The sequence below is a fragment of the Bicyclus anynana genome, chromosome 10 (genome assembly GCF_947172395.1).
Source record: "Bicyclus anynana chromosome 10, ilBicAnyn1.1, whole genome shotgun sequence".
NCBI lineage: Eukaryota > Metazoa > Arthropoda > Insecta > Lepidoptera > Nymphalidae > Bicyclus > Bicyclus anynana.
In genome coordinates, this window is record NC_069092.1 from 8,806,313 (window position 1) to 8,820,389 (window position 14,077).

Below are 14,077 nucleotides of genomic sequence, written 5' to 3' on the forward strand. Positions count from 1 at the left end.
TTCATCCAATTATCTTTTACTAAGTGTCTAATAAATGCTTATTACGACTCTCAAAGGCTCGCCAATTAGTACGAGACGTCGGTTTGTAACAATAAGGTCATTCCTCAGCTCTATTATTCTTAATATTATAACATAATCATTAACTGTTGTTTAGAAAATGCTATTCCGTTGATTAAGTCATTGTGTTTAAGAGGACATTTTTTACCATTATCTACACCTTAGCAGTGATTTTAATGTATTTTTATCCACTTACTGTGTGTATCCAATTTAACTCTAGTTTATTTATTGTACCTACGCTAGTTTCAGTGACTTTTGTACAGAACCCTCGGTAGGCGAGTCCGACTCTACTAATCTAACAGAATCTAAATACAAGCAACTATAGTGTAATGAAATAATTTATAAAAATTTCCTCAAACTTTTCAACAACAAAGAAAAATATTTAAAGACTTTTCCGTAGTTTAAGTTTGAACATATTTGCCGTAGTCGATATATTATATGCGTTCTTTTAGAACTCCAATAAATAAACCTACCAATAGTTATGCCTATTATTTATTCAGGAAATTATTTTTGGAAATTTATTCTGACCTGAAGGTTAACCTATCTTAATTAATTTTGGCATAGTTCCGGTTTAGTAGAAGTTTATACAGTCGGTAAAAAAATAAATTTAAACCCTATTATAATATATTATTAGTTATTGACGGATAATTTTTCAAGAAATCATATATGTTAACGCCATACACACACATTACAGATATATACTTGTCTCCCTTCTTCTCCTACCTTTTCCATTTCCTTATTCTCGTGAGAGGGAGACAATTGCAACCCGCAACGCCAGACGCTTCGATCAAATTAGTCAATCAATGTTCGCCGCCTGATAATTACGCATAAATTGGCTCGCGCTCTTTCTAAATCAGTGATTATTATAAACTATAATATGTGTTGTGAGTGCATTGGTGGGCTTCTATGAGCTGTCGAAGGCGCCTAGCAGCCCTGTGAGATTTGCTGCTTCACAAGGTCAGTTCACGAGATCCTTTGTCTCCAAAGTTCACCTATTTCCACACCATATTTTTTGGTCCTTCGAGCCGGATATACTTTCTATTCCCGCTATTTATTTATTTCTTTCATTTCTACGCCTAATCCGCTATATTTTACATACTTTTACATACATTTACACGCTACACACACGCCACACGCCGCTAACGCCACGACGCCATTTTCTTTTAAATTCTAACAATGGCTGAGAAAGAAGATTTGCAATTAGAAATACGCTTGCTTCAAGCGAAGCAACAAAGCTTTTATAAGCATATACAAACCCTGTACGATTTGTCGCAAAATTTAAAAGATGACATAACCATCAAAAACTTTTTAATTAGACTTAAATGTTTAGATAATTTAAGAAATGATTACGTGTCGGTTACAGACCAACTGAATATATCTAACTTAAAAGCCAACCCTAAATCGCTTATTAATTTTGATACTTTAACTTCTTTTGACGAACTATTCTGTCACATTAAAAGTGTTGAATCAGATATATTAGGCAAATTGGCAAGAAATAAAACGCACAATTTAGATCTCCTCAAAAAACTGCCTGCTTTGGAGTTAAGGGGTTTTTACGGAAATCCAACGCATTGGTCTGCTTTTTATGAAAACTTTAAAACGCTTATACACAACAACGAAAACTTATGTAACGCCGAAAAAATACAATATTTATTAGGCAAATTATCAGGAAAAGCCTTGTTAGTTTGTTATAACATACTAAAGATGTTTAATTTTCAGGCACATATATTTTATAAAAGATTGTATATAGGTATTATAACATATTCTCCTCCTCATATATTATTCAATATTTATTTTCGAGAAATAACAGAATGATGTTGAATATATTTACTTAAATATACCTTCACTGAAATATATTTAAATTATTAACAACAACAAATTTTTTATTATTTTCTCTTATTTATTTATTACTTCTTTTTTTTTAAATTTTTAACAATATAAGTATAAAATACAAAACATTATTAAAAATTTATAAAAAAAAAATTCACCCTCTCGCTGCGGGACATTTGAGTGCCCAAGCAACCGGTGGTCAGGGCTCCAGAGTGAGGAACCTCCTCACAATACGCGCCGTCTCAAGAATCACTGCCTTTTGTATCCGACTCTTGAACAGTTAAGCGAAAGCTTCTTAAGGTGTTGGTCGAAGCTTTTCGCTATAAGACCATTGACTGCAACAACTATCGGAACAATAATAGTTGACTCAACATTCCACATGGCGGTAATCTCGTGAGCAAGGTCCAAGTATTTTGATACTTTTTCCTTTTCGGCTTTAACCAGATTATCGTCATGTGGAACTGTAATATCAACAATTATTGCACGACGCACTGACCGATCGACTAGCACTATATCAGGTCTATTGGCTACAATATACCTGTCAGTGATAATCGTTCGGTCCCAGTAGAGCAATGCACTGCTATTTTCAAGAACTGACGCTGGGTCGTACCTATAGTAAGGCATCTCAAAATCGATAAGGTCATATTGAAGAGCAAGCTGTTGGTGGATTATCTTGGCTACTTGATTATGTCTGTGCAAGTATTCGCCGTTAGCAAGGTGAGAACACCCGGACACAATATGCCTGAGGGACTCCCCAGGACGATGACACGCTCGACAGATGTCTAGAGTGCCATCTTTCATAATGTGTTTCCGGTAGTTTCTCGTCTTTATAACTTCGTCCATAATTGCACAGACAAAACCCTCGGTTTCCCCAAAGAGGTCACCGAATTGCAACCAAGATACAGATGTTATTTGATCTACATCCGGCCCAGTAAGGGCCTTGTAGAATCGTCCATGCAACTCCTTGCTCTTCCATATTGCCACACGATCTGAGTTACTAATTACTATAGGCTTGCGCCAGTTCTCTTTGCCTAGGGATAGCGGGGTAAGACCCTTATCCACTGCAACGACATCCTGAAACATACTCACATTCATCTTGAGAAAATGATCTCTGAGATTGCACACCTCACGATTATGGAGGTTCTTGGCGTTTAAGAAGCCACGTCCTCCACACTTGCGTGGGATGTACAATCTCATTACAGATGAACGGGGGTGATGCATCCGGTATGACGTCAGCAGTTTGCGGACTTTACAGTCCAGGGAATCCAGTTCGGTTTGAGTCCACTTTAGAATGCCAAAAGTGTATATGAGTAAGGGCATGACCCAGCTATTGAAGGCACGCACCTTGTTACCGCCTGATAAAAGACTTTTTAGGACTTTTTTCAGGCGGCCAAAGAAGCGTTCCTTCACTACCTGTTTCATATTCCCTGTCTCAATACCAAGTGCTTCTGTCATTCCAAGGTATTTATAGGTCTCGCCTTCAAGGAGTGATCTGAGAATGATAGTTTCTGAAATAACTATATTCTCGGAGCTCACTATCCTTCCTCGCTCTACATTGATGACCGCACACTTGTCTACACCAAATTCCATCCTTATGTCATTGCTAAAGGTTTGAGTAATCTTCAGCAATGACACTAGGTCTGTACGCTTTGATGCATACAGCTTGAGGTCATCCATGTAAAGCAAGTGAGATATGAGCTCACCACCCCTGCGAAGGCGAAAGCCTAGCCCTGAATCCCGCAGTAAAGTACTGAGAGGATTAAGGGCTAGACAAAACCATAAAGGGCTCAAACTATCGCCCTGGAAAATACCTCGCCTAATCCCTATCAGTTCATTCGATTCAGAACACTCAGAAGCGCCTGGGTGACGAAGAACTGTCATCCACTGTCTCATACATGACTCAAGAAAAGAGCATAGTGTTGTATCGACCTTGTACAACCGCATGACCTCCATGAGCCATGAATGAGGCACCGAATCATAGGCCTTCTTGTAGTCTATCCAAGCAGCCGTGAGATTTTTTCTGTTTCGCCGGACCTGTTGGCAAATAGCAGTGTCTATGAGGAGAAGTTCCTTTGTACCACGAGACCGGGCCTTACATCCATTCTGTGTTGGGGCCAAAATATTATTTGCATTTATATGCATCGTTAATTTTGATGACAGAATGGATGTAAGGAGCTTATAGATGGTGGGTAAGCATGTTATCGGTCGGTAGTTTTTGGGGTCTGTGGTACTTCCGGATTTGTGTAGCAGGAACGTGACACCTGTTGTTAAAAATGCCGGTAGCGATCCAGTGTCAATGGCATTTTGAAATTGCACTGCCAAGATAGAATGGGCGCTACGAAACCATTTTAACCAGAAGTTGTGCAATCCGTCCGGTCCTGGGCATTTCCAGTTTGACGCCGGACGAATTGCACAACTTACATTTTCTGTAGTAATGGATATCGGAATCATTTGTTCCACCATTGCACACTCTTCCTTGACAGTACTCATCCAATCGCCTTCAGTGTGGCCTACGGGGGCCGACCAGATGCTACGCCAGAAATCTGACATAGCATCAGAAGTCGGAGGTTCCCCATCTGTCACACAGGCACTGGATCGTTCCCAGTTCCTGTACACTTTCCGTTGGTCACTTTGGAAGATTCTATTCTGATTATACCGGTCTATGCGCTCTTTATAACGCCTAATGCGTTGTGCCCATGCATAGACTTTCTGCTTCAAGAAGTCAATGCGTTTGGTGACACAAGCCAAGTACTGGAACGGACGTGTGTCAGTCCCAGCAAAAGCCTGATTCACAAATCGCATAACTCTAGGGCGATTGTTGCCCTCCTTGAAGCAGATTAGCTTAGCTATGAGAGTTCTAGTCAGTGTGATACGCCTTTCGATTCTGGTCCGCCAAGCTGGTGCTTGACCCGTCCTCTGCGGAACCGTGCGTGGTTCAGGGAATTTGACACCCGCAATACGACACGCCGCAACGGCTCCACAGAATAGAATCGAATGCGTATCACTTAGGTCCTCAGATGTTACGAGATATTCACCTAAAATCTGATCTAGAACCCCCACTAACGCCATATTTCGTCTATGTACAGGCAAACGAGGCAATTTTGGTCTTAAATTAAGAGGCATGTACCTGTATGTCACAATAGAATCCTCCAAAGTTCTCCTCAATTGCTCATAATTCTGGCTACTTACTTGCATATCGATACCATCCTGTAGCACCTCTGGGATGTTGGTTTGCAATGTTTGCTGAGGTAAGCTACGGATGGTATCGATTTGTACTGAAGTAGAGCGCAGTCGTTCAAGGTGAGCTTCATCTAGCAGATGACGTCGCTGGATTGCTCGCACCTGATCCGATAGTCGCTGCGCAGTCACGGTCACTGTTGGCTCAAGAGTCTGAAACATAGACAACATCCTTGACCGGTACGCAGTAAGGTTAGTTCCCCCCTCTGTCGCCCCATAGTACGCTCGCATGACGCTCTCATTGAGTGGACGAGACCATCTCATGCGACGCACTACACCACCGGTAGCGGGAGCACTCACAGGAGCCCGCAGCCCCTCTTGATCCAAGCTCTCCGGTAGTGGTATCTCGTCGACGTCCTGCTGGTGTTGTTGCTGTTGTTGTTGGTGTTGCCGTCGTCGTGTGGTGACACCCCGATGAGTCGTCCGCACGGGTGTCTCATCCCCCGCAGATGTTGGCGGGGTCTTAAATTCCTCAGACGACGACGGCGACGTCGACGACGATATGAAGATGTTATTTCGTGCGCTGGTGCTCTGGCCGCCAACTCGTCGCATATTTTCTATGGTTTATAATGTTCTTCAAATTCATTTTACTGTTTCTATTTGATTTGGCTTATTTGTAGCGTATATATTTAAATTATTTTAATTTTATTTATTTGTTTGAAAAAAATATGTCACTCCAGACGGATGGCAGGTGTCAGTTTTTATTATTATTATTATTATTTGAGGGTCTGAACCTAAGAAACCTGCTACCTTCAAAAACCACCACAGTCCAAAGTCCATAAGTAATTATCTACTACTTACTTTTGGAGCATAGACTAAACTTCGAGGCTTCATAAAATGTGGTTTGTCTGTCTATTACGGGCTCTAAGAGCTCTGCCTCATTAAGACGCCATGGCGACGTCGCCGTCTACGTATCCAAGCAGTTAATATTGAAATGTATGGTACCTAACTCACTTGGCAACGGTTTGGCAACGTCGCCAAAATGGAAGCATGGCCACGAGCTACAGGTCTCTACGTGGCTTCTGGGTACTCTGGCGGCTTGGCGACGTTGCCACTGTAATGTACACGGTAAACTGCACCTCGCTCACACGCCATTTTGGATGCTCGCTCGAAATGTAGTACCTAGTTGATGTTGAAAATAATGAGTTTCGATACTGAAAAATTTATAACAGAAATTCAAACCATACTTGTATATAGGATAGTTCATCTAATGATATTCAGGATATTTTCGAAAATCTCCGTACTGTTTAAAAAAAATACCACTTCGGCTTCGATCTGATATAAAAGGATGATTCCATAGTTTCTTTTTTTTCTATTTTTCTACGACGTATATATCAAAGATTTCTCCTATGTCCATTCCTGACGATATAAGCGACCTTACTAAGACGCCATGGCCACTCGATTTGGCGACCTTCGGATGCCAGAAGTAGCCAGGCCTGCGCCGCTGGCGACGGTGCCATGGCGTCTTAATGAGGCAGAGCTCTAAGGGTTATCACGCTACCGCCTTTCAGACGTCAATACATAATATTGAATGATTAGGTGTACCTATTTGCGGAGTTCCAAACACATAAATAATATAGTAGGTACTAACGACCTGTCACTCATCCAATAACCGTGCGTGTATGTGTATCAAAATTACTTGCACCTAAATATCGAAATTGACACCGCATGATGAATGGGATGTCACGCAGTCTACTTCCTATTCAAGGCTTTGCTCCGTTCACGTTGTTTGTCTTACGTAGTACGATCGTAAATAAAAGGTCGGCGTTTTTGCTGAAACAACTTTGGACCATTATTCATGTAATTATTGCGTATTGTTCGTTTGGCTTTTGTGTTTGAACTAAATATTATCTTAGATATTGATAAGAAATCTTAATTTTTTTTTTTATTAAAAATATTACTCACTCATATTAGGTACTTACATATTATTATAATATATTTTTCATTTTAAGAAAATTAATAAGATTTGATATTCAGCTGTTTATTTTGAATAAATTATAGGTAAAAATTTATTTCAAAATAAAAAACCTATATAAAACTATTGCACTTGGCTTTGCTCGCATTAACTCCAATTTTTGACGGCCTCCGTGGCGCAGTGGTATGCGCGGTGGATTTACAAGACGGAGGTCCTGGGTTCGATCCCCGGCTGGGCAGATTGAGATTTTCTTAATTTGTCCAGGTCTGGCTGGTGGGAGGTTTCGGCCGTGGTTAATTACCACCCTACCGGCAAAGACGTACCGCCAAGCGATTTAGCGTTCCGGTACGATGCCGTGTAGAAACCGAAAGGGTTGTGGATTTTCATCCTACTCCTAACAAGTTAGCCCACTTCCATCTTAGACTGCATCATCACTTACCATCAGGTGAGATTGTAGTCAAGGGCTAACTTGTAAAGAATAAAATAAAAACTGAAAATCAGCGCTACGTGTCCAAATTCAAATGGTCACGTAGCTTTATGCTGAGCTGGGGCCATTTTCTGGGTTATGCCACACATCGCAGGGTATTGTCCTGGATGTCATGGTGTACTGGGGATATTGTGATGTGTGGCATAATTTCGAAATAAACGCATTTTTCTTTCTTTCTTTCATTAATATTATTTCTGTACACTAGACAGAAAATGTAGTATGAAAAGGTCAAGTTATAAAGTTTAACTGTTTCTATCACAGATTTTTTTCTTATATACCTACCATTTATATTTTATTAAACCATTAATTACCTGTTATTGTAAAATTTTCAACAATTAGATATAATAATATAATGTTATTGTCATTGTTATTTAGTGAAACATAAAAAAAGTTTATTAGGGAATCGAAATTATTACTCAGAATTATTTCACAACAATCAGTTTCCTATCAGCCGTAACCGTGTCGAGGAAAAACGTGCGACAGTGGAAAATAATAAGGCATTGTGGCCCACAATAATAATAGGTGAATTTGACATTGTCTTTGTAAACCGACGCAAAATTGATGTAGTGCAAGGGCCAATGGATCTATTCTTGTTAACAATAAATAATTGAATTTATTTTGACCGTTACGCTCTTTATTATCTTAAGTTATTAAATAATATAAACAGTAATACCTATTATTCAGACATAATGAATCGTTATAAATGAACATTACGTAACGTAGGTACGAATACGTTTCACTACAATAGGCATGATGACAGTTTTTTAAATTGTATATAAATTAAGAGTATGGTAACAGTAAAGCAATTTTGTAAAAGTAACAGGGTGTCTGCGATCATTACTTTCAGAGCTACAGGAATTTAAAGGGTCAGATTTCCGGCGCTGCCGCGGAACCCTGAAAAACGCCCCATACAAAATGGGTAAGAACTAATGACGTCGTAGGTACATAATGATCGTTACATTTGTATGGGCCTTCAAACAAAATTACTAATATCTTTGTTATTTGTGCGTTTATATTTATAGTTAATTTATTAAAAAATGTTACATTTATGTAAGCTAAAACGGTATGAATTTTCATCAAATTACGATAAAAGATTTTTAATAGATTTTGAAATTTTATAATCTTATTTATTTTGCAAATATCCAGTCAATCTTTGCTTTTTATGTATAAATTAGTTAACATTGACCTATTTATATTATACATTTACATATATTTATCCAAATGCGTCATAAAAATCAATATATTCAAACCTAGTCATCATCCTCATTTTAAAGTCTTAAAAATTCTACCATAAAGGATTCAACTATACGATCTCCTACAGCTATGGCTACTGCCCCAGCTATTGGTGTATCCATTCCTAACGGTAAATTGTGCGGTTAAAAATAATGATTGGTTGAAGTTTTTGTTGCTATGTTTTTAATTACGTTTAATTATCTGGCATGATCGGTAATCGAAATCGATCGTGCTTTCTTCAAGAGATTGTTCCACGTCGCGTGGGCTCTTATACTACTATTCAACTCAATAGTGATTGCATGAGATAGTTCGATATCGTGCCAGATCTGCAGGCTTATTCCACTATCTTTGACGTATGCTAGGTTATTGACACAGTAGGTAAATGACATTTTGTCAATCGATGTTTATTTTAATAAGTTGACGATAAAGACCAAAATAGTAATTAGACCAGCTGTTCCCATTTAAAACAACAATGCAATCGCTATTATACATATTACTATTATGAATAGATAACGCATTGTTGTGTTAAACTGTTTATTGTTTTAACCTTGCCCGTAAGAACATGAAAATTCAGGAGTTTTTATAAATTCATGGTTTTACTCTTTCGTAGTAACTAATACTTTCAATGAGGTTCAACTCTTAAGGTACTATATTTACAGCATGATAATGTAGTTGCAGTAAAAATTGGCAGATTTTTTTTTATTTATACAGATGTCTTAAAAACTTGCGGTAGGTAAAAAAAAAAAAAACAATAAAGTACCCTTATTGTTTTTTTTTTTTTTAATTTCATTTGTTTGACTATTGAAAGTAGACTGAAAGCTTCCGGCAAGTAAAAAACAAAATCAAAGGGCATTCCCAAATTATAGACCAAATATTGGATTATCTCAGTTTGACACTTTTTATATATTGATTTTTATATTCGAGTTTAATAAATAGTAGGTAATAGTAGTTTTCATACATGAGCGTTTTTTAACAAGTTAGTAGAGTTTTTTTATTTGCCTCGCGAATTCAGTCTCTAATTTCTGTGACCAAATTCTATTAGTTATGTAACTCGTAATAATATTCAATAAACAGACAAACCTTATAAATTACCTATTGTTATTAGTTATTGCTAAATAGTACTAAGTATAGAAGATCCAACCAGAATGGCGTAATAACTTAGATACGAGTTTATAAAATGTAACAATTTGCATGTATTTCCTAGTAATTAATTCAATCGACAGGAAAAATTATATACAAACTGCTCACTACAACAAACACTTCTTACGTCTTTCGTTATGAAATTATTGAAGGCGAATTACGAGGAAAGTGACGATGAGGAAGGCCAAGCAGTTATTACACGGTATAATAGTAAATAGACGTGTGTAAACGCGAGATAACACCGGAACTAGAGCATAGTTGTAAATATAAACTATAATATAACTAGCAAAAGCCTCAGGGGTTTGCCCGCGTAGTTCCTGTTCCCGGTAGAAAACAGGGATAAAATATAGCTTATGACACTCATAAATAACGAGGTTTTTATAGGTATTTTTTTAATCAATTCTGTAGATCGAGAGATTATCCCTTACAACGTCACAATCTGTGACTAGAAAATGGTTTATTAAATGACTGCTTTAAAGTTTTCAATTCCTAGTGACAGCAGGTGTTTCCAATATCACCATTCTTAGTGAAGGAAATTTTCGCGAAGAAACCGTTTTATGTTTAATGAAATATATATAAGTGTCGACATTTGAGGAAGGATTTCGTGAAAAGCTTCCTTGTACATTTACATGCAATTATGTATTTTAATCAATTCATTCCAATATCCCATTTGGATTGGTATTTTATGGAAAAAGCGCAATTAAATTGGGAACTTATCTTTACTAATATTATAAAGCTAAAGAGTTTGTTTGTTTGTTTGATTGAACGCGCTAATCTCAGGAACTACTGGTCCGATTTGAAAAAATCTTTCAGTGTTAGGTAGCCCATTTATCGAGGAAGGCTATAGGCTATATATAATCCCCTACTACTTAGTATTCCTACGGGAACGGGAACCACGCGGGTGTAACCGCGCGGCGTCAGCTAGTGTAATTATATCATTAAACGTAGGTATCGATATTTTTAGCATCTTTGTTATTAAAAAATATATGTCAAGTTTATTCTTGTTAGACTATTCAACTCTAGAATAAATTATAACAAAGAGTCAAAATGTATAATCTATAACCTACTTTTGCTATCTATTTACAATACTATTATACTAATAATAATTAAAATTAACAATAAGTATAATACAGTGCAATTAGGCATTACAAATGAAAAATGACGGAGCCTAGGTGAGGTGAATAGATTTTAATGATTTATTTTTAATTAATTTCTATATCTATAAACTAAAAACGTTCCCATTAAAGTTTACTTTTATATTTTGATTGAGTGTCAAAAATGTGAATTTTTTGTTTACTCTTTTATTTAACACTTCATTCAGGAAATCGTACAATAAGTGTCAATTTAGTGAAGCCCGACAATATTCTTGTCGATAAAATATAGGTACATACCTACTGATAAATAGGTCACTTGAATAATGTAACAATCTCTCACGACCTATTGTTCACTTCTAGTTCATAAATTCTATCTCACGCCCTTACAAAAAAGAATGTATTGCGTTAATAAATAACGTATAATATGTGTCTGTATTAAATTTTTTGTTTAATTTCAGTTTTATTGAGAGTTGCATAATGAAGATATGGAGAAGTTACCCAAAATTCACGATTTCACAAAAAAATATATTTTAAATATGTTAACAACTACTGTGAATTCTAATTTCGGTGATGTTGATTTTATGTAAAAAAAAAATATTTTTCGTAATTTTTTTTCTGTATTCGTGCTGGGCCTAAAATGATCGGACTCTATTTAATTTTCATTACGTAGATATACGTAGGTAATTTTGACTTATCAGCTGTAAGTACAGTAGATACTGTAAGTAGCGATATTTTCAGTAATAGGAAAATCGGTAAGTGCCTAAATTTAAAAAATGTAAATGAAACAATACATAAATAATATATAAATCATCTACTTACATAAATCATCCAACACTTGTTTCATAAAAACACAAACCACATACAAAAACAAAATAAAAACCAAACAGTTTTTTCAGATAACGTAAACGCAAAGCAACTTAGTTGTTTCTTGCGCCCGCGCCGCCTTGTCAAACTAAGCCGCGCGAAGGGAGGCCGTAGAAATTTATACTGAACAAGCGGGGATACAACTCAGACACGTGGTTGTAACTTTAGGGCCTCATAAGAAATCTGGTGGACAATTGTGTAACTTGATCGGATCCGTTTGACAACTCAATTCAATGAAAAACTGTCAAAAGGTAAAGTTACACAATCGTCCCCCTGATTAAGAAATATACTTTGATTTTCAATAAATGAGAGCTCTAAGTCACACACACCGGTGTGTGTCTATCGATCATAACTAGTGAAAAATTAAATCAATAATTTCCGGATAATCATTTTGGCTTTTTGTGCCGGAGCTCATCGGGGAAAGTATTACTGCAATGCTTATTTCTGCCGCCAAATAGCATTGCTGTGAATTATGTAGTATGCAGGCATTGTAGTGAATGACGTAGGTATACACTCCTAGAGAATCCCGATGCAGTGTTGTATTGTTACAGGCAATAGTGTCATTACCTACTTACTCTCTTTCTAAAACCTTTCAAATATACTTACAATGTGTGACAGTCGTCTGTATGACGTTCATAATACGTACTATTATCGTGAATTGCGGCAAATTTGAAGAGTGAAGCGAACTGTCACCTGTACCATGCTATACGTGAAACGAACTGTACTGTTATAGATTTCAGTGTATGCCAGCACCCTTTAAAATAAAACGAATAGGTACGTGACAGATTAGATTTCCTCAGTCTATAGCAATTGAATGTTGAGTGAACTGCGTAGTTTTTATTCTTAGTAAGAAATAAGAAATTCTTTCCCCAAGAAAGAAGGAAATACTTACTTACATTGGTAACAGAAAAAGTTGGTTACGACTACGTAAGCTTAACGCGTCATTCGACCAGTAATTTTAGCGCGTATAAAGTTCCTGTCCTTGGAGACCCGAATTTACTGGCAAGCGTCTTAAATCTGACCTCAATAATCATAAAAATAAGTCGCCGGAAGCTTTGGGAAATACCAACCACGGCTTAGGCATAAGGGAAACGCGAAAGAGAAAAATAACGGAATACCTAAAAGGACTGTGAAATGAATATATTTTATACTTACCCATTTAGCAAAATAAAACGAGTTATGCTCGAGTATCTCTGCGTGATCGGAACAAAAAAAGGAGATCCCCAAAAGAACATAGCTCTACGGGACCTAAAGCCGCAGTGGCAATGAGAGGGGCACAGTTCGAAATGCCGATGGGCGTTGTGATGCCAAGGTGCTGGAATGGCATCACCACACCGAAAATCGCAGTGTCGGTCGACCCCCCACTAGGTGCATCAAAGATATTATACGGGTTGCCGGTAGCCGCTGGATACAAGTAATTCAAAAGTTCAAAACCGTGTTGTTTGGTAGTACTTAGTACTAGTACTAGAGACGCCTAGGTTCGGCTGTGGACATCCATCGAGTTTTAGAATCTTACCCAAACCAAACATACATACTTATTTTCTTAAGCCCTGGGACATTTACCCTTTTTGGTAACAAGGTTACGTTAGGCTATCTAGGAATATCAGACTTTCTAAAGGTAAGATATAGTTTCAGTATCTTGCTCAAATCAAAACTACATTTTCCTAAGCCCTGGGACAACATTTACCCTTTTTAGTAACAGGGTTAGGTTAGGTTATCCAGGAATATCAGACTTCCTCAAGGTAAGGTATAATTTCAGTATCTTGCCCAAACCAAACCTACATTTTCTTATGTCCTGGGACAAAATTTACCCTTTTTGGTAAAATTTATCTAGTTCTAGTTCTAGTACTAACTTCCTCAAGGTAAGATATTATGATTAGTTTCAGTATCTTACCCAAACTCAAGATACATTTCAATCAAATTAGGAAACATCGTTACCTGAATTGTCTTAACCCGAATCACACCACTGCACCAAAAAGGCCGTCAAAAGCTTGTAAAATCGCAATAAATAAACGCCTCCGGTCTGAAGTCCATAATTTTTATGAACAAAACACTGCAATAAAATGTTTCTTGTAAAATTCCCGTCCATTTCCCTTTTATAGGGCATAAATAGAGTATTGCTGGGTATTTTTCTGAGCCGTATTATTTAGAGGTTATCTTAACCCTCCTGAGCCGTATTATTTAGAGGTTATCTTAACCCTCAATCAAAGTTTAAAGTAA

At 37.2% G+C, this 14,077-nt stretch overlaps 1 protein-coding gene across 2 annotated transcripts in view; it reads right to left on the minus strand.

Annotated features, from left to right (window-relative positions):
* The window catches only part of LOC112042929 (peroxidase), a 91,327-nt gene extending 79,360 nt beyond the window's left edge, over positions 1 to 11,967 (minus strand). For both annotated transcript variants that reach the window (XM_024078139.2, XM_024078138.2), the window contains exon 1: positions 11,813 to 11,967. In XM_024078139.2, the coding sequence (XP_023933907.2) occupies positions 11,813 to 11,821 (9 nt within the window). In that variant the 5' untranslated portion in view covers positions 11,822 to 11,967. The remainder of the gene's footprint in view (positions 1 to 11,812) is intronic.
* Between the last annotated feature and the right edge of the window lie 2,110 nt (positions 11,968 to 14,077).